The sequence below is a fragment of the Psilocybe cubensis genome, chromosome 3, assembly GCF_017499595.1.
Source record: "Psilocybe cubensis strain MGC-MH-2018 chromosome 3, whole genome shotgun sequence".
NCBI lineage: Eukaryota > Fungi > Basidiomycota > Agaricomycetes > Agaricales > Agrocybaceae > Psilocybe > Psilocybe cubensis.
Genome location: NC_063001.1, coordinates 3,219,169 through 3,243,709, shown reverse-complemented (window position 1 = coordinate 3,243,709; position 24,541 = coordinate 3,219,169). Strand labels below are relative to the sequence as shown.

General features: G+C 41.8%; 4 protein-coding genes across 4 annotated transcripts; 1 reads left to right on the top strand and 3 right to left on the bottom strand.

Moving 5' to 3' along the window:
- Positions 1–1,389: 1,389 nt before the first annotated feature.
- On the bottom strand, positions 1,390–3,583 carry JR316_0003887 (uncharacterized protein; the record flags this gene model as incomplete). The annotated part of the gene is made up of 11 exons (XM_047889657.1): positions 1,390–1,411; positions 1,469–1,488; positions 1,546–1,563; positions 1,664–1,677; positions 2,105–2,310; positions 2,375–2,601; positions 2,664–2,795; positions 2,854–2,982; positions 3,048–3,128; positions 3,180–3,386; positions 3,446–3,583. 11 exons carry the CDS (start codon positions 3,581–3,583, stop codon positions 1,390–1,392), a joined length of 1,194 nt encoding a protein of 397 aa, XP_047752031.1.
- An 11,922-nt stretch (positions 3,584–15,505) lies between these two features.
- Positions 15,506–18,297, bottom strand: JR316_0003886 (uncharacterized protein; the record flags this gene model as incomplete). The annotated part of the gene is made up of 7 exons (XM_047889656.1): positions 15,506–15,522; positions 15,799–15,944; positions 16,009–16,085; positions 16,134–16,632; positions 16,686–16,875; positions 17,088–17,275; positions 17,333–18,297. The coding sequence occupies 7 exons, from the start codon at positions 18,295–18,297 to the stop codon at positions 15,506–15,508; spliced, it is 2,082 nt and encodes a 693-aa protein (XP_047752030.1).
- Positions 18,298–22,664: 4,367 nt separating this feature from the next.
- On the top strand, positions 22,665–23,294 carry JR316_0003885 (uncharacterized protein; the record flags this gene model as incomplete). Its single annotated transcript, XM_047889655.1, has 3 exons — positions 22,665–22,673; positions 22,722–23,027; positions 23,226–23,294. The coding sequence occupies 3 exons, from the start codon at positions 22,665–22,667 to the stop codon at positions 23,292–23,294; spliced, it is 384 nt and encodes a 127-aa protein (XP_047752029.1).
- Positions 23,295–23,415: 121 nt separating this feature from the next.
- Positions 23,416–24,355, bottom strand: JR316_0003884 (14-3-3-like protein; the record flags this gene model as incomplete). The annotated part of the gene is made up of 5 exons (XM_047889654.1): positions 23,416–23,477; positions 23,534–23,615; positions 23,679–23,925; positions 23,985–24,291; positions 24,343–24,355. 5 exons carry the CDS (start codon positions 24,353–24,355, stop codon positions 23,416–23,418), a joined length of 711 nt encoding a protein of 236 aa, XP_047752028.1.
- Between the last annotated feature and the right edge of the window lie 186 nt (positions 24,356–24,541).

The following is a 24,541-nucleotide window of genomic DNA, read 5'->3' as shown; positions in this document are numbered from 1 at the left end:
TAAGTATATTAGATCTTCACACTTAACACTTGAGGTTAGTACCTGTACACGGGCTAGAGCCTTCCAACGGAAATTTTATAACATTTTCGGCCGCAACTGGGCACTTTACATACTTGAGATTAGAGATATGGCAAGATATAATATTCAAACAAAGAGAACTGTTGTCCTTGGACCAAAAATCCTGACTTAGACGGCGTCAAGTCGATGCGTGAGCACGGCGTGACATGTCCGCATCTTTACTGATGCAATTGCACCAGATGTTATAGGGCACATCTTCCCGATCAGATTTTGCAGAATTTTTGACTCCGACTTTGATCTCCGCCTATTAGTCCCGGGCCTCTTGCAGGAGGGGAGATCGTGCCCTATAACAGATGGGAATGAGACTAAGCTTTTGGCCGTTACAACCGGTATGCATTATGAAAAAGTCAACTGTATATGCTGGTCTTCGCTTTCAGAGCGACGTTTTAGCCCCAATTCCTGCCTCGTGTCTACACCGGGTAAGGAGGTTCTTGTACAGTGGCGTCCAAGCCGGCACTTGACATCGTGCCGTAGTTCTTGCGTAGTTCACGTGTACAGTTTTTCTATTATTCTAACCCTTCAGGCCCCGAGACCGCCACTGAGCATCTATGCAACTAGTATATTGGGGGAAATTTCATCTAGCTCAGTATTATAAAAGAATCATGGAACTGTCATTTAGGTATATGCTGAAAAGACTCCTTGTTTAGGGCTTTATCTTTTGTTTTCAAGCTTTGTTATCTTGAAGCCTTGCAGTGTTGTTCATAAAGACTTCGACCACTAATATTCCATTATTTAGACTAAGCGTGCTAATATTTACTTGAAGAAAAAAGAGATAGCGCGTACCAGAAATAATCCCTACTACCAGATGAATAACTACATGTTACACAGGTGACCCTCGGTACGAACAATATCTTGACCCGGATTTTGATTGGTGATGGTTAATATGATTTAAGAAATTCTCAAAAAACAAGGGGGCTAATCATATTGCCTCGACGTACCTTAAGGCAGGTCTAAATCATTATAACCAATTCTTGAGTGGCTTCAGCTCAAGTAGTTTGTTATTTTCCATGAATTAAGAATATTTTAAAATCTGTAGAGAATATTCTTACGTAGATTTGCTTTGAGATTCGCTCAACATTAGTCAAATCTTATCGGATTCCATCGATTTTGAAGGATCAGAAGTTTTTTTACACATAAATATTCATTCAATGAGGTATCTACAACGTACACATACAAGCAGGCAATAATGATCAATCATACGCACCATGGTACTTCTACTTGCACCCAACAATCCTTCCTGCCCATCTCGACTGTTCTTCTCTACTCCGGAAAACTTGAGAAAGATTGAAAGACTTGGAGCAGCAACGATGTTCACCCAATGCAAGCAAAAAGTCTGTATCTTAAATCAGTATTGAAAAGCATAGGAGCATAGTATTGCGAATAGACTTACTGCCACTTAAACTTGTCCATCTGTTTCCAAAAGACCAGTTAGCCAAGATAAGACACAAACAATGAGGAGCAGCTTACAGCGATTACTGATTGAATCTACGCATGACCCTGTATCAGTTAGCGGAGCAGAATCATGGACAATATACATGAAAAAGCTCAAGCGACCATTGTGCCATTGAACATGGTTCCCACATACGGGAAATTGCATAACTAGGGGCAATCACAACAATCAGCTTGCATGCCAAATGCATGCCTGAACAGATTCAGGAGCTGCAGAAACAAACAAAATGAAAAAACGGCATGGAACAGCAGTGGTGGATTGAGGAGAGAGCATTTCCCGGTTGCAAAATGCACACAAAGGTTAAGCAAACAATTACAAACGATTAGCACTGCCACATTCACCATCCAAATGTCGGTTGTCCCATTCACAAGTTGCAAGCTTTTTGTTACATTAATTACATGATTATATAGAAAGAGTAGAATGAATAAGAACTTTACACCCCACTACTACCGCTGCTGCAATTACCTCTGACCTGATAATCCGGACCACAATTATTATAAAGATATTGTTGTACTATAGAGGTTCGGGCCATAGAGCTATGTGTATGCCGTGATGAAGACTGTTCCAGAAATGTACTGGATTGAGTTGGAAGTGAGGAGGACGTTAAATTCAGTGGTAAAGTTTGTGTTGTAAAGTCAGGGGATGAAGAACGATTGTGCACTGATCTTTGCGTAAACTCTGGAAATTGGTCGGATGTGGAACTGCTGTCGGTGATCTGCTGTCTGCTGCGTCCATTATTTTTATGCCATTCGTCATCGAGAGACCTTGATTCATCAATATATCTATAGGTAAAAAACATGAATTAGCACATTAAACACACACTCAAGTACAAAACTGTAAACATACTCTTTCCATGCATCCGTCGTAAAGCTCTGACCCCGCAGCTCAAAGCCCTTCTCAAACCAATCATCTGCTTGGGCCCAAAAGTCATCCCCGTTCGGAATACGACCCACCGTTTTTAGACCCTTTTGACGCTTGTTACCCATTACTGCGTGAGAGTCATTGTCTTCGGTGTCATCTTGAAAGCTTTCTTCCTTGCCAAGAAGCTCTTTATTTTCGTATGCAAATCTTCTCTATTGTTGTTGTTTAGTGGACATAAGAAATAGACAGTAAATTGATATCGTAATAGACTTACCAAAAGAACATTTCGTATCTGATATTCGACTTCTTGACTGCCTAACAGTGTCCCATGATGATATTTGTCTGCACATGCTTGTGTAAACCTTTTGAGGCTGCAGCGTTTGCGACCAAACAAGCTGTCACGAATCTAAAGCAATATGTATTTTTAATATTTAGTACACATCATTGCTGAACATAAGACTCACATCTTGTCGGAATGCATTCCGAACGCTTGATGCCACCCGTTTTGCTTCTGACCTCCAGCATAGCTCATGAGCGGGTTTGCCGAATATATTTTGCATCGAATACTTTGAGGCATCTTTGCTAACTTCAGCCTAGATAATAAAGGATAGAGTAAGTCCGAGTCCATACATGAATGATTATGGAGATGTATACTCACCTCAACGTCAACATGGAGAAGCTTGAAGCATGTGCACTTGGGCATGTATATATGCTGCTGCGATAAGTGTCGAAGGTCCTCCTAGAGAGAAAATGAACCGAAGTTCACCTTAAACTGAGACATGAAACGCACCTTCTGATTTTTTGTAATTTCCCATGTTTTCTGCAGGCGGATTTGTAGCTCTTCAAATGTTCCCTTTAGATCTAGTCCTCCCAGGCTACCATTGACTGATGCAAATGCGGTGAGAATCTTCTGTTCAACGGAAAATTGACACGCAAGTGCAAATATCCCAGTCAGAGCAGAAGCGCAATCTAACGGAATCTGTTGCTCAGCTCCAAGCTGAAGTAGTGCAATAACCAATCAGAGAACTTCAATAACTCAAAAGAAATGTCTCTTACAGAGTATAAAAGGTGTAGATCATTGTGGCGTTCTGGTGTAAGCCCGAATTGAAGGCTGAGAGTATCAATAAATAGTTCAACACTATCAGGTTGTACTGGATGCTCAAAGGGTGGGGAAGCGTTTGATCCGGCTGACATTGGATGAGCTGAACTTGACAAAGCAGTGTTCTGAGCAGGAAGATGTTGAACAAAAGCGGGATTTGCACTCACTCTGCAGTTCTTGGTTTTATCCGTTCCGACCAAAGCTGTGCAACATTTTCTTGTTGATTTCAAATAAACGGCGCGCAACGCGTCAGTAACGCGTCCGAGCGCGTTCGAACACGTTTGAGCTCAGGGGAAGGGCCAAAATCAATATGTATAATGCGGAAGGGAGTGAACAACAGAAAAGAGATTCGCCCCCCAAATTTCCCATGACCAAATTGGAGTTCAAACAATTGACATCATTGACAGACTCGGATGAGGATCTTAAGTTGTCAACACCATCCCCAACTGCTAAAAAACCTGGAAGTTGTGCTGAAGAGGGCTTAGCAGTAACCTCTAGCTATGCACTTTTCTCAATACTGATATCACTTTTATGTAATCCTTAATTAACATTGAATTATCTAGCTATCCTGCACTAAAACAATACAATGTAATTGACTAATGACACAACGCGAAGGAACAAGACACAAGGCAATGGGGACGCGATGCCATTGCACAGATTGCTGGGGACGTTGTTGAAGTCCGGCTGCTGCACCCTAGGCTGTCAAGTGTGTTGAGTGTGTGTCAAATAGCGATGGCATTCAGGACCTCCGTGTGTCATTGTTGATATAAGGAGTGGCAGCCGCGGCGCATAGTCAGATAGTGGCAGGCGGGCAGATGGAGTAGTGGCAGCCGCGGCGCGTAGTCGATAAGTGGCAGCAGATGGAGTAGTGGCAGCCGCGGCGCGTAGTCGACAAGTGGCAGGTGCATGCTATTGTCTGTTTAGTAAAGAAACTGGTATGAAAAGTAAACAAGTGCACCTTACATATCTCCCCTTCCATGGATATTCATTGCAACCCCAGTTAGCAGCATTCTCGGTGAAGGGGCCGGTACGGGATGGGACACAACCTGCAAGAGTGCCAGGTTTGCCAGACACGTTGTGAATGTGGCAGCATTCTTAGTAAGACCTGCGTGGGTCATTGGCCGGCAGCGCGTATGCAGAGAGTGGAGAGGGGTCGTTGGCCGGAGGTGTGTATGCAGAGAGTGGAGATGCTTCAATCCGCGTCCTCTCTCTCTGCCCGCTGCCGAATCACTCGCCGTATCACCATTCTGTGCAGTAGTGAGTTGCAGCGCTCACGCATGGCCATGTCGAGTAGCGCTGCACAAGTCCCATCAGTATCAATGGTGACGGAGTGTGTTGCTGCTGGGCTTACCTTGACGAGCAAGGGTCTAGGACAAGCGGGGCGGGGTTGATCAACTTTGCAAACGACCTCAAACAATCTTGAAAACTCACCGTGAAACTCCAACCTTGACAACTGGACAGGCCGGAGGTGCATATGCAGAGAGGGGAGAGTGGGTTGCGGGGGGCCGGAGGTGCGTATGCAGAGAGTGGAGAGTGGGTCGCGGGGTGGCAAGCTGTGGTGAGAGAAAGAGAAGCAAAGCAACAGAATGGTAGCCCCAGTCACATGACTTTAACGACCATCTGGGTGTTGAGTTGGCGGCGGCAGATGGGGCATTGGAACCCACGACAATGATGAATTGGGAACCCAATGCTGAGGGTATGGCATCGTATACCCTTGGTACTGCTGTGGTTGTCGATTGTAATGTGGATAAGCTGTATTAGAGGGTGCTGATGGCCAAAAGAAGTAAGGATATGGCTGGGCCTGGGAAACCACTGGCGAGGGTGGTGGCAATGATGAAGCAGCAGTCTGTGCAGATGGAAGTGGCGAAAGGGGAGACACACTAGGAATACTAGCCTGTCAATCTTGGCCTATGTCACGATGTTGACTGTGGCCTTGCCCTTTAAGTTTATGAGCCGCTTTCCCCCTTCCTCGTGTGGCACGACCGCTGGTTGCTGCCGCCTTTCGTGTATCAATAGTATGGGAAACAGCTTTGTGTATTGTTTCCAATTTGTTAGGAACCGGTCGTGCAGGAACGCAAAATTGCTGCAGATGGATAGAATTGCGCATCTGCCCCATATTAAGAACACGGTGGTCAGGGTTGACTTTATGTTCAATGACTGGAGTTTTGATGGTTGTTGCCTTGCGCTCTTGATACACATATCGAACACCACTCGCTGTGCAGTTATATTGTGCGCAGTCATGTGGCGCGTTGACAGTGCACAAGATATCCTGTAGAAACATCAGGAAAATAGGTTTTGTCCCTAGGTATATTTAAGTTGCTTTAGGTACACCTAGGTAGACTAAAGACACTAAAGACAAAAAGGGATCTAGAAGTCTCTAAAGCAAGGTGGATTTAGAATGGAGTGCTAAAAATATTCAAAAGTATTTTAAAATAGCTTAAAACAGCTTAAAGCATTATAAAGCAATTGAAATATTCCCAAAGTGTTCCAAAGCATTCCAAAGCGTACCAAAGCATTCCAAAGCATTCCAAAGCAACATCAATGCCTCTTTGCAAAACTTAGATATTTTAAAATTATAATTTTTGTCTTTAAAGCAATAATAAATATCTTTAGAATATTTGAATATACTTAAATAAAGGCTAAAACACATATACAAATGATTTAATGCTTTGTAAAACAATCAAATACAGTTTGAGCTTTTATATATAGTATAAAGCTACTTTAACACAATCTACTAATTAAAATACTATGTTTTATAAGTATTAAAACATCATATATAAAAAAAGTAATTGCTGAAAGCGCTCCTGTTTGCTACAAATGCAGTATATATATATGAAGCAATTAAAAACAGATTAAAATGAATATACGCAAATAAAGAATTCTAAAGAAGGATTTATCTAAAATAGCTGCCCTTTATTAACTATAAGCATATCTGGCCCATTAGTTGTCGACTTCACCACTATTACCATTACTACCAACATTGCCACTATTGCCATTGTGTTCATCTTCTCTTTGTGCTGGTTCATCATTTCCATCTTCTTCGGCTATTTTATCTAAAGCAGCAAAATCAAGAGCTAACATATCACTAGGAGCGGCTCCTATAACTTGGTAGTTTGCGCTATGAAAAGCAAAAGTATACTTAGTATGAATTAAGGTATTAAAAAAAATACTGACGCAATTGCATTAAAAATCTTTTTACGACAGAAAACAGACCATTTATAAGCATTCTTCTCAATGGTCTTCCAATTGCTTTCTAAACGTTGATAGCTAGATGAAAATATTTTAGAATATAATAAATATTATGCAGAAAAAAATATAACCATTGACGAGAACCTTCTTCGGCGAAGTTAATATTAAAAGCCTTGTGACCATTAGACCATTCTCTGAGTGCATGTTCAATCTAAATCAAAATTAAGTATAAGTATGAATAAAGAATGATATAGCTTACCGCTGTGGCTACTAAGAGAATAACAGACGATGGAATAATTTTGTCTTTCATAATGTTTGTAGCTGTTTCTACATCAGATTTTGAACGATACGATGATGGAAACCATTGTGCTTCAATAAGCTCAATAATAAGAGGATGAAGAAAAGGTTTATTTGCGTCATAAGTTCGTTTCTAAAGCATTTAAATTAGTAAGTTGATATGGTAGAAATCAAGTCATACCTTGACGTCAAGGCCACCATAAACATAATGAGACTGATCTAATAACCATTTCACATCCTCAGCAACAGAGCCATCGTCATGATTGCCAGTAGCATTGCCTCCTAAAGAGTAGAATCCTTTAACTTTGTCTCTAGCCTTGCCAATGATATTGCTGATTAAAGCAGTCCGTCCATACATTGTCTATAATAAACATTAGCAAATATATAATGAGTTGATTTGTATATACGTACAAAGGCAATAAGATTCTTCTTAATAGCTTCGTTATTAGCGGCTTGCTTGAATGCAGAAACCAATGCTTTATTATTCAATTTGGAGGTCGCTTTGATAACATCCCAGATGAATTCTACGCGCTCTGCCCGAGTAGCATAAGGAAAGGGAGAAATTTTGATTAGGGCATACCGGATGTGTGACTTTGCGGCAACAGCAAGTTCCCAAACGGAAGGAGGAAAATCACTTTCAGTAACCTTGGCTGACTTTGCAAATCGTACTGGAGTCTCAGAGCTAGCTGAGCGAGATGTGCCGGATATTTTAGATATTACTGATCGAGAATCATCCTCAATATCAATGATCTCAATCTAGAAATAATCATGAGTAATAGATATCAATAAGTTGTAAAACGTACGCCATTGTTGTCAAAGCTTCTATTGCTCTGAACCATTTCTTCATTTCCAATATTGCCATTATCAATGTCCATTTTGGCATCTCCTTCATCACTGCCGTCTCTCTCCTGTTGAATTGCGGATTCTTTTGCATCGTCATCATCATCATCATCATTGTTGTCTTCTTCATTTCCGGATTCTATGCTTGGAGATGGACGTATAGTGGTTTGGCGTCGTGTAGTAGACAAAGGTGTTAATGAATTTGCTAGTTCTTGCTCATCATCGCTAAGTTGAGTTGTTCTAGTGCGAGTACGTTTGGCAGGACGGCGAGCTTCCTCTTCACTAGGATGATCTTCTTTTTCTTGCTGCTGTGCAAGAAGCTGCATATTTCTGTCTTGAATATCTACAAGAAAATGGCATAAATGTAGGATTTTATAAATGGAATTTACCTACCTTCATTTACAGCGTCTTGAGCACGCTTACGCTGAGACTTCATTTGTTCTTGGACCTTCCGGAATATAGCTAGCTCATTTGACGTTATAGATGAATCTGACAGTATAATAACAAGATATTAACAACAGAACATTGATAGAATCAATACTTACCTTTTTGTCCACTAGAAACGTCTTGCGATGCTTTGCTTTTCTAAGAAGCTTTTTTTGACGTTGTTGATGTACTTGTAGACTTGGATTTGGGCTTAGCCTTAGGCTTGGCTGGTGCTGAACTTGTTGTTTTTAAAGAACGGGTTTGCATTATGACAAGATAGCCTGGAGAACGGATGCCAAAAAAGTAGAATACAAGTTTAGACGTGTCGGACGAAGTTGACATCATGTGAACGGACTTTGAAATTAAATATCCGACAGGTGGCAGTACAAACATCTGAATAGTAATTATGCTACAACATCATCATCGCCAAAGAAATATACATTATCAGACCATCCATTCTGGTTTTCTAACCATATCTTCCCAGCAGCATCACTGTGGAAAACCAAAGACCCCCGAAGACCAGAAAAATGCATATTGAAATGAGTCAATTTTGAAGATCTGAATATTACCATATCTCCATGTTTTAGCGCAAGAACCAATCCAAGTTCATAGATGACCAAGTGTCCTCCTATACAATCACCCAAAACAATAATGATGCACAATATATCATCATGCCAATCGCGGTGGATGAGAGTTGCATTGTTGATATTAACAACAAATCCTGGAAAGGGATAAGCTGATGAACGGTCTTGGCCAGGTAGGCGGTCTGCAAATCGCCTTATCTTCTCATACTCTCTAGGAAGATATTGTTCCAGCTAAAACATATGAGCAATAAGTTGGATCAAGATATGAATAAAAACGTACACGCAAAGCTTGCCAAATCAGTACATCTTTTAGAATATTATCCAACAAATTATGAATACCAAGATAGCGGTGATATTCTGCTGATGCCCGAGGAGTTATAGTGCATGAATTTGTCTTGATCTTTTTACCCTCTCTTCTATAGTAAGGAGGATATATAGTCTTAGCTTGTTCCTCTGACATGCCTTCAGGAGGAATAAACTAAAAAAAATATATTAGGAAGAGAATAAGTATATGGATTTAAAAACTGACCTTATGTCAGGGCAACACTATAATCAGTGTGACAAGGCCACCAACAAAGATCAAGCAAGGGAGAGAGAGAGAGAGCAGAGGGAGAGTAAGAGAGCAAAGAGAGAATAAAAGAGTGAGAGAGACTCAATGATTCTAAGAGATCACACCAATGATAGTGGATATCCTAAGAGATTGAAGCTGAAGCTACAGCTACCTACAAGTCCAGTATTTATACTCTACAGCTATTCTAGAATATTCCCTACATTACATCATAAAGGAAGGTTAAAGAATAAAAGTGACATCATATAGAAAAAGGATGAGTAAGACTAGGAATCATATAGAATTTACTAGAAAGAAGTGGAGCAAGAAGGCTGTGATGAAAGAAATAAACTATCTAATCAGGTAATTGATAAGATAATGAAAGGATAAGATAATTCTGTGAAGATAAAGAGGGGAAACTGGAGAAACCCTGACATCACCCCCTCTCTAAGGCACATTTTCCACAATGTGCACATGGATGGGTTAGTTTAGAGGGTTTAAGAAGAGGAGGAGGTTCAGTAAAGTTAATAATAGGAGTGAAAGAAAGTCTATCAAAGGTCACAGCAGAAATCCTTCTAGGTGCTGAAGGATGTTTGGCATGGAAGTCCTTGATAGCCTTAGAAGCATTTTTCAAATGCTCTGCAGGCTCCCAAGTGCATTCTTCATTAGGATAGTTCTTCCACTTGACCAAATATTGAAGTTTGTTTCTAAAAAGTCTGCTGTCCTTGATAAATTCAACTTCCCACTCAGGATTTTCTCCTTGAATGACAGGAGGTGGTCTAGAAGGAGGCTTTCTTTCTACAATATCTGGGTGATAAGGTAGAAGTTTAACCACATTAAACACTGGATGGATTTTCATGGTAGATGGCAGCTTAAGCTCATAGGCATTAGGGCTAATAACTTTGGTAATTTTGTAAGGCCCATATCTTTTATCATCCAATTTCTTGGAGGGCCTATCAGTTTTGAGGTCCTTGCCATCCAACCATACCAAATCCCCAACTTTGTACTGAGTTGGAGTACCTCTGTGTCTATTATAGAATTTAGCCATATCATCAGCAGCTTTTCTAAGTGCAGACTCTGCTTCTTTTCTGGCTTCTTCCATATTTTTCACAAAGGTATCCACAGTGTCCATTTTACTATCTCTAAGGGGTTCAGTGCCCATTCTGGGATGTCTGCCATTATTGAGCATGAATGGTGTCTGCCTGGTTGAAGCCTGAACTCTATTGTTATAAGAGAATTCAGCTAGAGCTAACCATTCAACCCAATCATCTTGTCTATGGTTTATAAAGAGTCTAAGATACTGCTCAATTTCTTGGTTAACTCTTTCAGTCTGACCATCAGTTTGGGGATGGTAGGCTGTAGATGAGGCTGTCTGGATACCAAGTATTGAGTTGAGTTCTTTCATAAACCTTGAGACAAACTGTGGACCTCTATCACACAGAATTTTAATGGGTAAGCCATGGTGTTTCCAGACATAATCTCTGTATAGTCTGGCTGTCCCTTCAGAAGTGACTTCATCTGTAGTAGGGATAATGTGGATCATTTTACTAAGTCTATCCACAACCACCATAATGGCATTATACCCTTGACATTCTGGTAACCCCATAATAAAGTCCACAGAGATGCATTGCCAGACATCAGAGGGAATCTCAGTAGGAATTAAAAGGCCAAGAGGTTTGGCTGGAAAGGTTTTGGTTCTGTTGCATCTATCACAACCTCTGGTATAAGCTGCAATAAAATGTGACATTCCTGGCCACCAATAATTCCTAGAGACTAGCTCAATTGTCTTCCATTTCCCTGGATGTCCAGCAATGAAGGCATCATGGTGCAGTTCCACAATCTTTCTTCTAAGATCTTTGTCCTTGGGAACATACACCTTCCCCCTGTAGAGAATAAGGCCTTGTTCTTCTGACCATTCCTGTCCTTCAATCTTCTTGGTAGAAGATTTCTTGAGCTCCTGAACTGCCTTGACCACCTTTTCATCCATCTCCTTAGCTTCTCTAATCTTCTTAAGAAGATCATTTTCTGCACCAGTAATGGTAGCATGACCCTGCTTGAGAGCCTGGATTTTAAAGTAGGAAGGTTTGAGAAGAACTACATTTTGGTTATCATTCTCTCCCTTTTTATGATCTGGTCTCCTAGACAAAGCATCTGGCTTAAGAGATCTTTTACCAGGCCTATGATGAAGAGTAAAATCAAATCTGGACAGGAAGAGTGACCATCTGGCTTGCCTTCTGCTGAGCTTTTGGGCAACCATAAAGTACTCTAAGTTTTTGTGGTCTGTCCAAATCTCAAAGGAATGTTGGGTTCCTTCAAGATAATGTCTCCATTCATCTAGTGCTCTGATAATAGCCAGCATCTCTTTGTCATGGATCTCATAATTCCTTTCTACTTCAGATAGACTCTTAGACATAAAGGCTACAGGATGCCATTTCCCATCTGATCCTTCCTGAGATAAAACAGCCCCAGTAGCATAATCTGAACTGTCTGCTTCAACTTTATATGGCTTGTTATCATCAGGGAAAATCAAGACAGGTGAAGAAGTGACTTTCTTCTTTAACTGGTCAAAGGCTTCCTGCTGTCTAAGACTCCATCTCCAGACTGTTCCTTTCTTTGTCAATTCATGAAGGGGCTTAGCAATGTCTGCAAAATCCTCTATGAACCTTCTATAAAAATTAACAAATCCCAAGAATGATTGGACATCCTTGACATTTTCAGGTTCAGGCCATTTAGAAACTCCCTCTACCTTGACAGGATCCATCTCAATCCTGCCTTGTGAAATGATTAGTCCAAGATATTCAATCTTTTTCTTTTCAAATTCACATTTCTCTGCTTTAAGGTAGAGTTTGTTCTGTTCTAAGATTTGCAGAACTTGCTTGACTACCTCTCTATGATGATCAAGAGTCTCAGTGAAAATTAAAATGTCATCCATGTAGACAATGACAACATTTCCATCAATGAGCTCAATAAAGATATCATTCATCATAGTTTGGAAGGTAGCAGGACTATTGGTTAAACCAAAGAACATGACCAATGGTTCAAACAGTCCTCTATTGGTTCTAAAGGCTGCTTTCCATTCATCTCCTTTTTTGATTCTGACATTGTTAAATCCCCACCTAACATCAAGTTTGGTGAAGTATTTGGCTTTGCTGAGTTTGGTGATAATGTCAGAAATCAATGGAAGGGGGTAGGAGTTCTTGATGGTCATTTCATTCAGTTTCCTATAGTCCTGGACAAGCCTAAGAGATCCATCCTTCTTCTTGACAAAGAATACAGGGGAGGCCATAGGTGACTTGGAGGGTCTAATCCTGCCAGACTTCAGATTTTCCTCTAAAAAGGCATCAAGTTCCTTTTGTTCATTGGGAGAAAGAGGATAAATCTTGGATCTGTAAGGTTCAGAACCAGGTTTCAGCTCAATAGCATGATCCCAAGGCTTTCTGTCTGGTAGCCTATCAAAAGATTCCTTTGAAAAAACACCTTTAAACTGATGATAGTGCTTAGGAACAGTTTCTTCAAAGGTTTTCTTAGGGGAATCAGCTTGCTGATGAGACTCTTCTGCTAATCTTTGAGACATAGTAGAAGTAGCATTAATAGACTGCTTCTGAGGATGAAGGTATGAAATAAAAATTCTATCCTCAGGCTCAATCTCAGAATCAGAAGAATCTTCAATAGAATCTTCTTCTTCTTCATCAAATTGAGGGAGTTTCCTCCTTTTGACTGCAGCTATTCTCTGCCTCTTTCTTCTGGCTCTTTTGGCTTCCATTTGGCAGTCAGAGGGACATCTAATAAACTGGACATCCCCTGTCTTCCAATCAACATCTGGATTATGGTGCCAAAGCCAAGTATGTCCAATGATAGCAGATTTGTCTCCCAAGTCACAAACAGCAAAGGTGGCCCTTTCTGTATGGTTTTTGTGTACCATAATTAAGTCTACTTCCTCATGGATAGAGCCACTCTTGTTGAGGGTACCATCAACATTATAGACTGGAATGGCTCTAGGAAGTTTCCTTGTGTTGAGATTATGATACTTCACAAAACCAGAATGCAGAAAGAGGCCAGTAGCTCCAGAATCAAGCAAAGCATCAACAGATAACCTTTTCTCTGTGTCCATTGTCTTTAAGATGACAGACAAATGGGTAGAGGTTTTAGGATTATGGTTGAGGATGTAGATCTTTTCAGGGAAGGTAGAAAGAGAGGAAGAAGAAGACATGATTTCTGCACCAGAATCTGAAGACTGAGGATCAAGTCTGTCAATTTCATTTTCTAGTACATTAAATCTATGCCATTGGGACATGTCTTTCACCAATGGTGCTTCTAAAAATTTTTCTTTTCCTCATCTTTCTGCTCCTGGCCTTCCAAGATTAATTTCCCAAAGTAGTCAGCCAGTTCTTCATGGGTCATAGCATTGATGTTAACTGATGACCTGCAGTTTACAGCCTTATGACCAGGCTTTCTGCACTTGAAGCAAACAATTGGCCTAACTGACTTCCATCCAGAGTCAACCTCCATGGGAACTACATCTGGTTGCTTTGCCTGAGCACCAAAGGTCCTTGAGCTGCTGTTGGAAAAGACTGGAGGATTTGGAGTAGGCTTAGGAACAGCCTTGGGAGGTGGGGCTTTAAGGAAGGGAGAAGAAGAGGAGGAGGAAAGAGACTTGGTAAAGGCCTCACTCTGTCTCCACTGCCTATCTAGCCTAGTACTCCATTTAATCCATCCATCCAAGGTTTTGGGCATGTCAGGAACATAGTAGACTGCATTCCTGAGATTTTCATTAAGCCCAGCCTTGAATTGGTCTACCAAAGCAGCATCATTATACCCAGTATCTGAGATCAGAGCCCTGAAGCTAGCAACATACTCATCAGCAGTCTGTCTGCCTTGCTTGAGCATGTGCATTTTATGCTTAGCTGTGTTGGAGGGGTCTGGATCTGCAAACACTTCCCTAAATTCATAAACAAAGTCAGCCCAAAGACCTTCTTGGGACTGAGCATTGTCTATTACTTTAGTCTTCTCATATGCCCACTTCCCAGCAGTACCTCCTTTCATATGAGATAGAGCACAAATAACTTTCTGAAAGTCATCTGTAATCCCTTTCCCATAGAAATATAATTTAAGCTGACTGAGGAAGTTTTCTGCCTTCTCCATAGAACCATCAAATGGATCTGGAGGTGAGACTTTAATGGCAGAGTGTGAACAGGAAGGGACAACATGAGGGGTAGGGAAAGAATGAATATCTAGAGCAGCAGGTGGTGGTGGTGGTGATGGTGATGGTGACTGACTGACTGGTTGCTGAGGGTGTGGTGGAGTGGATAATGACTGCTGCTGCTGTCTAAGAAAATTCAACTCTTGGGTAAGGAGCTGGACCTGATGCATGAGCTCTTCCACAGAAGGAGTGGTGGGAGGCAATTGGGAGGGGTCCATGTCCATGGGTAGAGGTAGGTAGGCTCTCTGATGTGTGTGTGGGAGAAGCTATCTACTAAAAGTGCCCTTGAAACTATACTAAGTATTCTAAAAAAAATATCTATCTACTGGATACCCAGTTGTCACACCACTCAGGGCTCTAAACCTAGGATCACAGGGTTACTGGATATTTCCTAGACCACCAAAAACAGAACACTAGTAGGACTGTGTCTGCCCCAACAGTTGGTATCCCTATCTACTAAGTTCACACACAGCACACAACAGAGAGTAGGAAAGATGATGAGCCAAAGGTCTTGAAGAAAGGTCTTGAGGAGGATGTTGAAGATTGGTGGAGATGTAGAGGTTGGTAAGAAGATTGGTGAAGAGGTTGATGAAGAGGTTGGTGGGTTGGAAGTGGGGGAAGAAGGTTGAGGTGATGATGTTGAAGAGGTTGAAGAGGTTGAAGAGTTTGGTGTTGAAAGAAAGATGGTGGAGTTGTCTTGAGAGAGCTTCAATCTTCTGTCAGGGCAACACTATAATCAGTGTGACAAGGCCACCAACAAAGATCAAGCAAGGGAGAGAGAGAGAGAGCAGAGGGAGAGTAAGAGAGCAAAGAGAGAATAAAAGAGTGAGAGAGACTCAATGATTCTAAGAGATCACACCAATGATAGTGGATATCCTAAGAGATTGAAGCTGAAGCTACAGCTACCTACAAGTCCAGTATTTATACTCTACAGCTATTCTAGAATATTCCCTACATTACATCATAAAGGAAGGTTAAAGAATAAAAGTGACATCATATAGAAAAAGGATGAGTAAGACTAGGAATCATATAGAATTTACTAGAAAGAAGTGGAGCAAGAAGGCTGTGATGAAAGAAATAAACTATCTAATCAGGTAATTGATAAGATAATGAAAGGATAAGATAATTCTGTGAAGATAAAGAGGGGAAACTGGAGAAACCCTGACACCTTAGTACTGTAGCGGTTATACCAAGTAAAATGTAATGATGTAAAGTGATGAGATTCACCCTGGGATTTGCTGTCTGTTTCCACAAGGCTTTCACCAAATGCCACTTTAAAATTTGTCCATAACTTTGAGCGCATATCGGAAGACATGGTTGGATCCACAATAATCTGCATAGCACCCTTGGAATCATTGATTCGCAAGGGTAGCCTAGCAAAGTATGCATTAGTATATCTTTCTTTAAATAAAAAAGTAAATTTAAAAAGAAACTTACTGGTTTAAAATATCAGAGCTAAGAAGAAGATATTTCTTGCCTCTTCTTATTCCAGCACGAGTAATGTGTTTTTTAAACTGTAAAATAATGAGTAAAGATGGCTTAGGAAAGAAAAAAACTAGTACCTGTATTCTGAACTGCTCGAAATCAAGAAAAGATGGTGCTTCTTCTGCTTTTTTCCTCTCCGCTTGTGTAGTAGAAAAAATCTGTTGTTTAGATGCTGTTCGACTAAAAGGAAATTTAGCATTCAAGTCTGCATCCGATTTATATGTGGAATTGATAATATGGCCAGGGAAAGCAGCGTCTTCATCTTCCAGAAGCGGAGAGGGACAACGAGAGCTATAATCTGATACAGACATAGCGTCATCATCCAATAAAGGAATATCTTCTAAAATTGACATTGGAGAAGAACAGCGCACAGTTGGTGATATAGTTGAAATTCGAGACGTGGATTGAGATATAACTGTAGGTGATGACGGTATAGCCTCTGAGATTGTAGGGCCTGATAGTTGTTTGGCGTAAGATGAATATGCTTCTATATCATTGATAGTGCCAGAAAGATTCTGTAAATCATTGATACAAAAGCTAGACCAGGCATTCCAGTCCCTTTTTCTCCTATAGGTCCTACATATAGAATGTGAATAAATAGATTCACCTACAATAAAACAGTTACTTACTCGAAATTGATATTGTCAAAAATTTTATCAGATTCCTTCAAATTACGTGCAGAAACCGAAGATGTGTATTGAGCATGATAGCCAGAGAGCATGTCGGGGGAAAACATGGATGTGAATTCAATATCAAAAAGTTCTCCAAGCTTTGAAATAGCTGGAATAAGAGACTTGGTGACAAGCTGCCCAGGAAGCGCTATAAAATTATAAGAAACAATTTCAAATCTGTACAATTATCTGACTTACACAAATCTGGTGATTTTATTAAAGCTCCCAGCCTAATACATTGGTCTAGTGGCATCTTTCTAATGTCACCATTGACCCCTGCACAGATCAACACAGGTAATAGATACAATGAACCTAAAAACATTTAGTTGAGATTTATATGGAATAATTAAAATTTCTTACCGCTTCCTCCTAAGATACAAAATGCCGACCCCATTTTAAGCCAATCATGCATCTTTCTAACATTGTTGGCCATAGAAAGAGCATTCTTTGACTTGGGTTCAGGTTTATCTTTTCCATCCAACCAGAAGTCTTCAAGTAACCGTCTCCGGGTAAGGCTAGGAGTAGTTTTCTTCTTTTGTAAGAATTCACTGTAATAAAGTTGGATAAGTATATAATCTACTAGATGATTAAATGCCGATACATACCTTTCAACTTTAGTTCTGAAATGCATTAAAGACAGAACTTGCACAAATTTACTGACAAGAGTATTACACTCTGCCATTGAGCAACGGTTTGCTAAAGATTTCAGGGATTGGTCGCCTAGAATTGCATCAAGATATGATTTACTATAGACAGGATTGCAAAGATAGGTCAAAAGGCCAATAGGATCCGCCACAACACTTTGGAAAGAAGGCAAGGAACCAGAAGAGTCCATTATATCATCGCAGACAGAGCAGACCTTTAGGAGCAAAGCCCTAGTAGATTTTGTTAAAACATGGTTTTCCGGTGTTTCCCTGTCTTCTTCTGCTGTTTCCTGCTGAGCGATCTCATACTGCCTTTCCAGAACATCGTCTTCATCTTCATTCTCCGCTACTCTGCTATCCACATCCTCAAATCCCACAACATCCAACAAAGCCTGGTTTTGTTGACGCGGTTCCTTTTGTCCTCCTCTGACACAGGGCTTTCTGCCACGATGCTTTCCTTTATCTCCTCCTCCTCCTCCTCTACCATGATCCCCACCAGCCACTGCCAGCCTTTTTCCGCCATCTACAACATGCATTTTTTGCATGACAACCTCCTGGTTCAGATCTCTATCCTCTTCTCCATCCTCATCCTCATCCTCATCCTCTGACTCAATCTCATCTCTATCCTCATCCTCATCCTCCCACTCAATCTCATCTCTATCCTCATCCTCATCCTCAACCATATCCTCACCCACAACTTCAGTTCCTGCCAGATTCCCAGTATGGCCAATGTCTACATCATGATGGAGAGTCTCAGAGTTGACAACGTAGGTGGACTGATCTTCTGGCAGATCCCAGGGATTGCTGAGTGCCTCCAAACGGACCAACAGATCTTCAAGGTAATCTTCATCTTCAGCAAAGGCTCCATGCCTGAATATACGAAGCAAAAGAGCAATTTCAGAGGTTGAAAGAGTATAGGAAGACATGGTAGATGGTGGTAACAAACAAAGATCCGTTATCGCAACAGATTGCCCGAGTAGTGCACATGTCATCATGTGACCATGTCCAAATAAGAGATAATACACCAAGGAAGTGTTAACCATTAGGGAATGCAAAAGCAGAAATGAGCGGATAATCAAATTGAGGAGGGTGGTGTTGGCAGGACTAAGGACAATAACAAGCAGTATTTCTCTGTTATCTCTGCAGGCCCAGGAAAAGGTGGTCAATTGAGAAATCTAAGAATGTGAAGGGGATAAATACAGACCAACAACACGGACATCCAGCACGTTAACCATCCTCATAACCAACACGTCAGATGGGCAGCTCAGACTGCCCGTCGACGTCAGAAGGAGGTGGTTGTGGCGGAAAAACCGAGGACGAGCAGCCTGCGCTGCTCGTCAATTGGAAGAGGGAGGGTGGGGTGAACAGGGAAGGGCGGCGGCGGCGGTGACGATGGCAACACGTCGACAGGCAGCCTGAGCTGCCCGTCGACGTTAGATCAAGGTGGTGGCGGCGGAAAAACCGAGGACGAGCAGCACAGGCTGCTCGTCGATTGGAAGAGGGAGGATGGGGTGAGGAGACAGACGAGCAGCGCAACCTGCTCGTCAGACTGAGGGGTGGCGATGGCGACACATCAGACGGGCAGCTCAGACTGCCCGTCGACGTCAGAAGGAGGTGGTTGTGGTGGAAAAAGCAAGGACGAGCAGCCTGCGCAGCTCGTCGATTGGAAGAGGGAGGGTGGGGTGAACAGGGAAGGGCGGCAGCGGCGGTGATGATGGCAACACGTTGACAGGCAGCCTGAGCTGCCCGTCGACGTTAGATCGAGGTGGTGGCGGCGGAAAAACCGAGGACGAGCAGCACAGGCTGCTCGTCGATTAGAAGAGGGAGGGTGGGGTGAACAGTGAAGGGCGGCGGTGGCGGCGACGGCAACACGTCAGACGGGCAGCTCAGGCTGCCCGTTGACGTCAGAAGGAGTTGGTGGTGGCGGAAAAACCGAGGACGAGCAGCCTGCGCTGCTCGTCAATTGGAAGAGGGAGGGTGGGGTGAACAGGGAAGGGCGGCGGCGGCGGTGACGATGGCAACACGTCGACGGGCAGCTCAGGCTGCCTGTTGACGTTAGATCGAGGTGGTGGTGGCGGAAAAAGCAAGGACGAGCAGCCTGCGCTGCTCGTCGATTGGAAGAGGGAGGGTGGGGTGAAAAGAAAGACGAGCAGCACAGGCTGCTCGTCAAAGTGAAGGGCGGCGGTGGCGGCGACGGCAACACGTCAGACGGGCAGCTCAGGCTGCCCGTTGACGTCAGATGGAGGTGGTGGTGGCGGAAAAACCGAGGACGAGCAGCACAGGCTGCTCGTCGATTGGAAGAGGGAGGATGGGGTGAGGAGACAGACGAGCAGCGCAAGCTGCTCGTCAAACTGAAGGGCGGCGGCGGTGGCGATGGAGGCATGTCGGATGGGCAGCCATAGCTGCCCATCTACTTCTGATAGAGGTGGTGGCAGTGAGATGGTGGTGGTGGTGGAGAAAACAAAGGTCAAGCAGCTCACCCTGCTCATCAACTTCAAGTGGATGGACGGGGGTGAGCAGTCCAGGGCAGTAGTGGTCGTGATTGAAAGATGTCAGATGGCAGTCCTGAGCTGCCGATTGATATCAGACGACGGTGGCGGCGGCAAAAAGCAAAGACGAGCAGCATGAGCTGCTCGTCAACTTGAAGCTGGTGGATGGGGGTGAGGAGGAAGACGTTGCATTGAAGTGTGTGGTGATGGGCAGCTCAGCTGCCCAACAACATCAGACAGGGTGGTGGCGGCGGTAAAAAAAAAGATGAGCAGCTCAGTCTGCTCATCAACTTGAAGTGGATGGATGGGGGTGAGTGCTTGTTAACCTAACGGCCAGTGGTAACAGAGAGGCATCAAACGGGCAGCCTAAAGTCCAAGGGGGGGTTAGTCAACTTGAAGCAAATGAAGGGGTGAGGAGACCAACAAGTAGCATAACTGCTTATCAGACTCAAGAAAGTTATGGTTGTGGAGGCGGAAATGCACAAGATGGTCTGCTTGTACTGCCAGTTGACTTAAGGTGAATCGTTGATATGATTGTGCAGTGCACGTGGTGATTTCCGTATTAGGAACAAAGGAAAATCTGGGAGACGCATCTCCCAAATTCACCTTTGTCCCAATATGGAAATATCCCGGTTCTGAAATCATGGCGGCAAGCCTTTCATTCCTCGCCATGCCCATCCTATGCTAAGAAGGTAAGCCTAGCAAAACATATGCACACTGTAATTGACACACCTACGCCCCTCAAATTTGCCTCAACTGATAATGTTTGGCCAGATGTTTTTTGTTTAGTCGTAAAGTTTGATAGGGCGCTCAGCGGAAGGTGTACAGCCAGACGTATCGCCAGTTGTTCAGAGGTTGTTTGCGTACTGCTATAGGCATACCTATTTAGAACCACATTTTAATAACAAAACACTATATACATACCCAAAGCTTCACTGTTCTCACCATGCTGCCCATCTCTTTGTCTCAGAGGGTAGCATACTTTTTGTCCATGCATAATACACCAGCGCCTTAGGCTTTTCAATTGAATTAGTGGCTTTTTGGGGTTGAAGTCAGGCAGAAGCCTGTGGTACTACATGCTGTCAGCAAAACTGAAAAAAATGAGAGCATAAGCTTACTGATTTCTTCTATTCTTCAGCGTACAAGGATAACAACGTAAGGGACGTGGTCATTCGGGATCAGTCATGTCTATGTTTTCAAAATCGAGCAACATTGAATAATCTAGCAGTGCGGCAAATGGTCTGTTGATTTGAAATGATTGTGCAGTCTTCAAATGACTTTCAATAACTGATAAAGGTGAGCATAGTCGCAAAAAAATTAGCATGAATAATTCACACCTGTATGGTCATGGTACTAGATATAGAATTCTGCAAGGAATCCTGCAGAAAGCGCACCACAACTAGTAGAGGGTAACATTCCTCCTTCCACAACACTGCCGCCAGTCTCTCCAGTAACCCTTCCTCTAGATTAGCAGTAATTATAAGCGTGAACTCTTCCAGCGTGAACTCTCCCAGCCAATCCTTTCCTGCCAGCGTGTGAGGAAGAAGTTATTTCCTACATTCTCAGGTGTGACTGCTAGTGGATTGAGAATGGTAAAGTGCCTGACGCCCTAGTAAACCAAGGTTCTTGAGAATGGATATTGCAGTTGCGCCAAAATAATAAAAATGCCGGTGCTTTTAAGTGCAATTTGTACTAATGCTTCCCAAAAACCATGGTCAATGCAGTTTGCTAGTCTAAAGGGAAATACTGAGTGCTTAACAGTATCATTTGGAAATATAGGTCTGACATACCAGTGAGCGGTTTATTTACGATAGCATGGATTGTCAAATATGCAATTATTGCACTAAATAGTGGATCTTGCACATTACTGCTGCATGTTAGACCCAATAAAACACTATAACCTAAGTGGCAAGAGTAAGTGTTAAGCTTTATCAACAAAAGGTATAGCACTGACATACCGTATTCAAGATGGGACAATGGAGAATAGATTCAATTGAAGACGCATCTTCCAACGTTTGTTTGTTCTAAATTAGGATGTATTATATAATCTGTTTACAGGTAACCGCTGACATCAATGCTACGGTGCTTGAACTCTTTCTTGGTTGTAATTCTCGCTCCAACCTCTTACAACTTAATCAAACTTTCTGGTAATTGTTCTGTTTTAAATTTTTGTTGTATAGACTCATAATTTTACTATCTTAGGCCTGCATCTTTGTGCTTTAAAGTGTCAGTACAACCATTGATTGGCATCAGCATCGCTACTTCAGACTGCAATGAGCGCCAAGACTTTAGAGGCAGAAATTGAACAATGTGAGTGTCTAAATAATATAGTGGAGTGTCCTAGGGTTATTAATTTGATCAATATTAATCTAGTAGCACCAGAGCTTCGCAAAATAATTCTTAAATTCTTTCTTGCAAGTATGCCAGAAAATCACGATGACTTCGATGAATTTTTCTCTTATTCTGGAAAAGAATGTCGGGCATTTGTAGGCAATCAAAAATGCCATCGTGTCCTTGCCAAGCAGAAAGCAATCAAACTCTTTGTCCGGGATTTCAAGGCCTTTCATGCCGTATTTTAAGGACGTTTGGGCATTTCGTTTTTGGGGCTTCGTATGGTTGAAGTCAATTTGCCGCAGTCTGCTGCTCTTTGTAAAGAGCTTGGAACAGTACTATCCCTATCGTCAATTACGGAGCTCAATGTCCATGGTGGAACATGCAGGAATGCAGTTTCAAACCTTGTCGACGATAGCTGGAGAGGCATATTAGGCCAAATTGTTACATTTTGGTACAAATATATTGTTTCTATGAAAGAGGTATGTTGCTTTCAACTGTTTATACTGATTTACTAATCTTTGTTTTAGGATATAAAACAGAACCACGCTTATCGTCCATGGGAGTCTCCCCAATGGAAAGAAATGCTGTCTCGCTGCACAGCCTTGGAAATGTTTCTTTTTAAGACACCGTTGCCATTGGAACCTGAAGACAGTTATCTGCTCAAGCCCACAGTAGAAAGAATTCTAGGAGAATGGGAATTGAAATCTTTGCCGCGTCTCTTGAAATTTTATCTATTTCAGGGTCACGACGAGGATTCTTATATCGAGGATTATTATTGGGAGGGCTCTAATGAGCTAATTTGGCGTACTTTAGAGGACAATAAGTGGACTCAGGTGCATCTTCGACCATCGACATTCATTTTTTTCCCAGCTCATCCAACAGATCCTTACCGATATTCTTATCCATATTCCACTATGGATGAATGTGACTGGGATTACTTTAATTCTGATAATGAATTTCCGTAATGTAAATGTCTTTGTTTTTTCTAGAATACATTTATGAGAAGAGGATTTTTCTTTTTGCCTTTTTAGGACCAAAATGAGCGATGGGAGATGCATCTCCTAACACTTATTTTTGGTCCTAAAAAGGAAGGGCTGTAATTATTTGTTTATTAATGCTCGCTTAATTTCAGCTATGTTGTTTTCAATTATATTATTCAAATAATCCAAGTAATTAATTAGAAATTGACAAAATTTAAGACGTATCAAATAGTAAGTACTCTCAATGGTTACCCTCTGCAAGTGTTGCCGTTTCTATATCAATTTTAGTGATGCCATATTTTACTAGACATAGAGATTAGTCAGTTGAGGATTGCAGTAGTTGAAAACACTGAACTTACTGCAAAGAGCTTGATATGTAGAATGTCTATGACGAAGAGGTATTTCTCCTAATCCCCATACTTTGAGGCTATCCAAAATAAGCTTTAAAAGCATAAAGCTTTCCGATTTTGGGGACATTGAACAGTAACTGGAAATATGGAAAACTGCATGATCAAATGCGGCTAAAGCTTTTTCCTTGGCATGAGGAGTTGAATCATAGAATTTGTGTAAAAAAATGCAAAAGCGAAGAGTAATGGATAGTCGTAGGGAATGAAATGGATGCAGAGCCTCTTGCGCATTCTGATTTGCTTGTTGATATAGTAAGTACGCGTTAATTCTGCGTTCAAGCTGCCTATTGTGCCCTTCTTGATTTCTACCCAGTTCAAATAAATGGCGATTAATGTCAGCCTTCCTATTGAATATTTGTTAGTCTACCAAAAAGTTTTATCGTTTATGAATATGACGACATACAATTTGAGAAAGAAAAGGATTTCTTCAGTTGTTTCCAAAAATGGCCAAATATTGTTGTCGATAAGAATAAGAAGATGAATAGAGCGTTCAACTGCCTTGTGGATAACAGATCGAAGATACATTTTTACAAGACGTTGATCCGGGTATGAAGATTGGGTTGCAGAGTGCGTAAGGTTGCCAAGAGTTTGACTAAGGCTGATAATAGGTAATGTTCCCTTTTTATATACTACAGCAAGAAGATTTTGCTGAGGAATAGTAAGGGTTCCTGTTGAATATTTGACGCCATGTTCGATATATTCCATAGCATCTATATTTGAAAAAAATTAACAGAAATATAGGTAGATGCAATACAACATACCATTTAAAACCATTGAGGAGTCAGAAATCTGGCTGCCAGCCATTAATGCAACTTCTGCTAGCTGAAAGTTCTGAATACGCCGAGCTATATGATAATGTTGATTTAACGGCGCCTTGCCATATTGACTGTTTTGTAAAGAAAATTTTGAAATTATAGTCTTGAAACCATTTCTAAGCTTCTGTTTTGCCCATAGAAATGG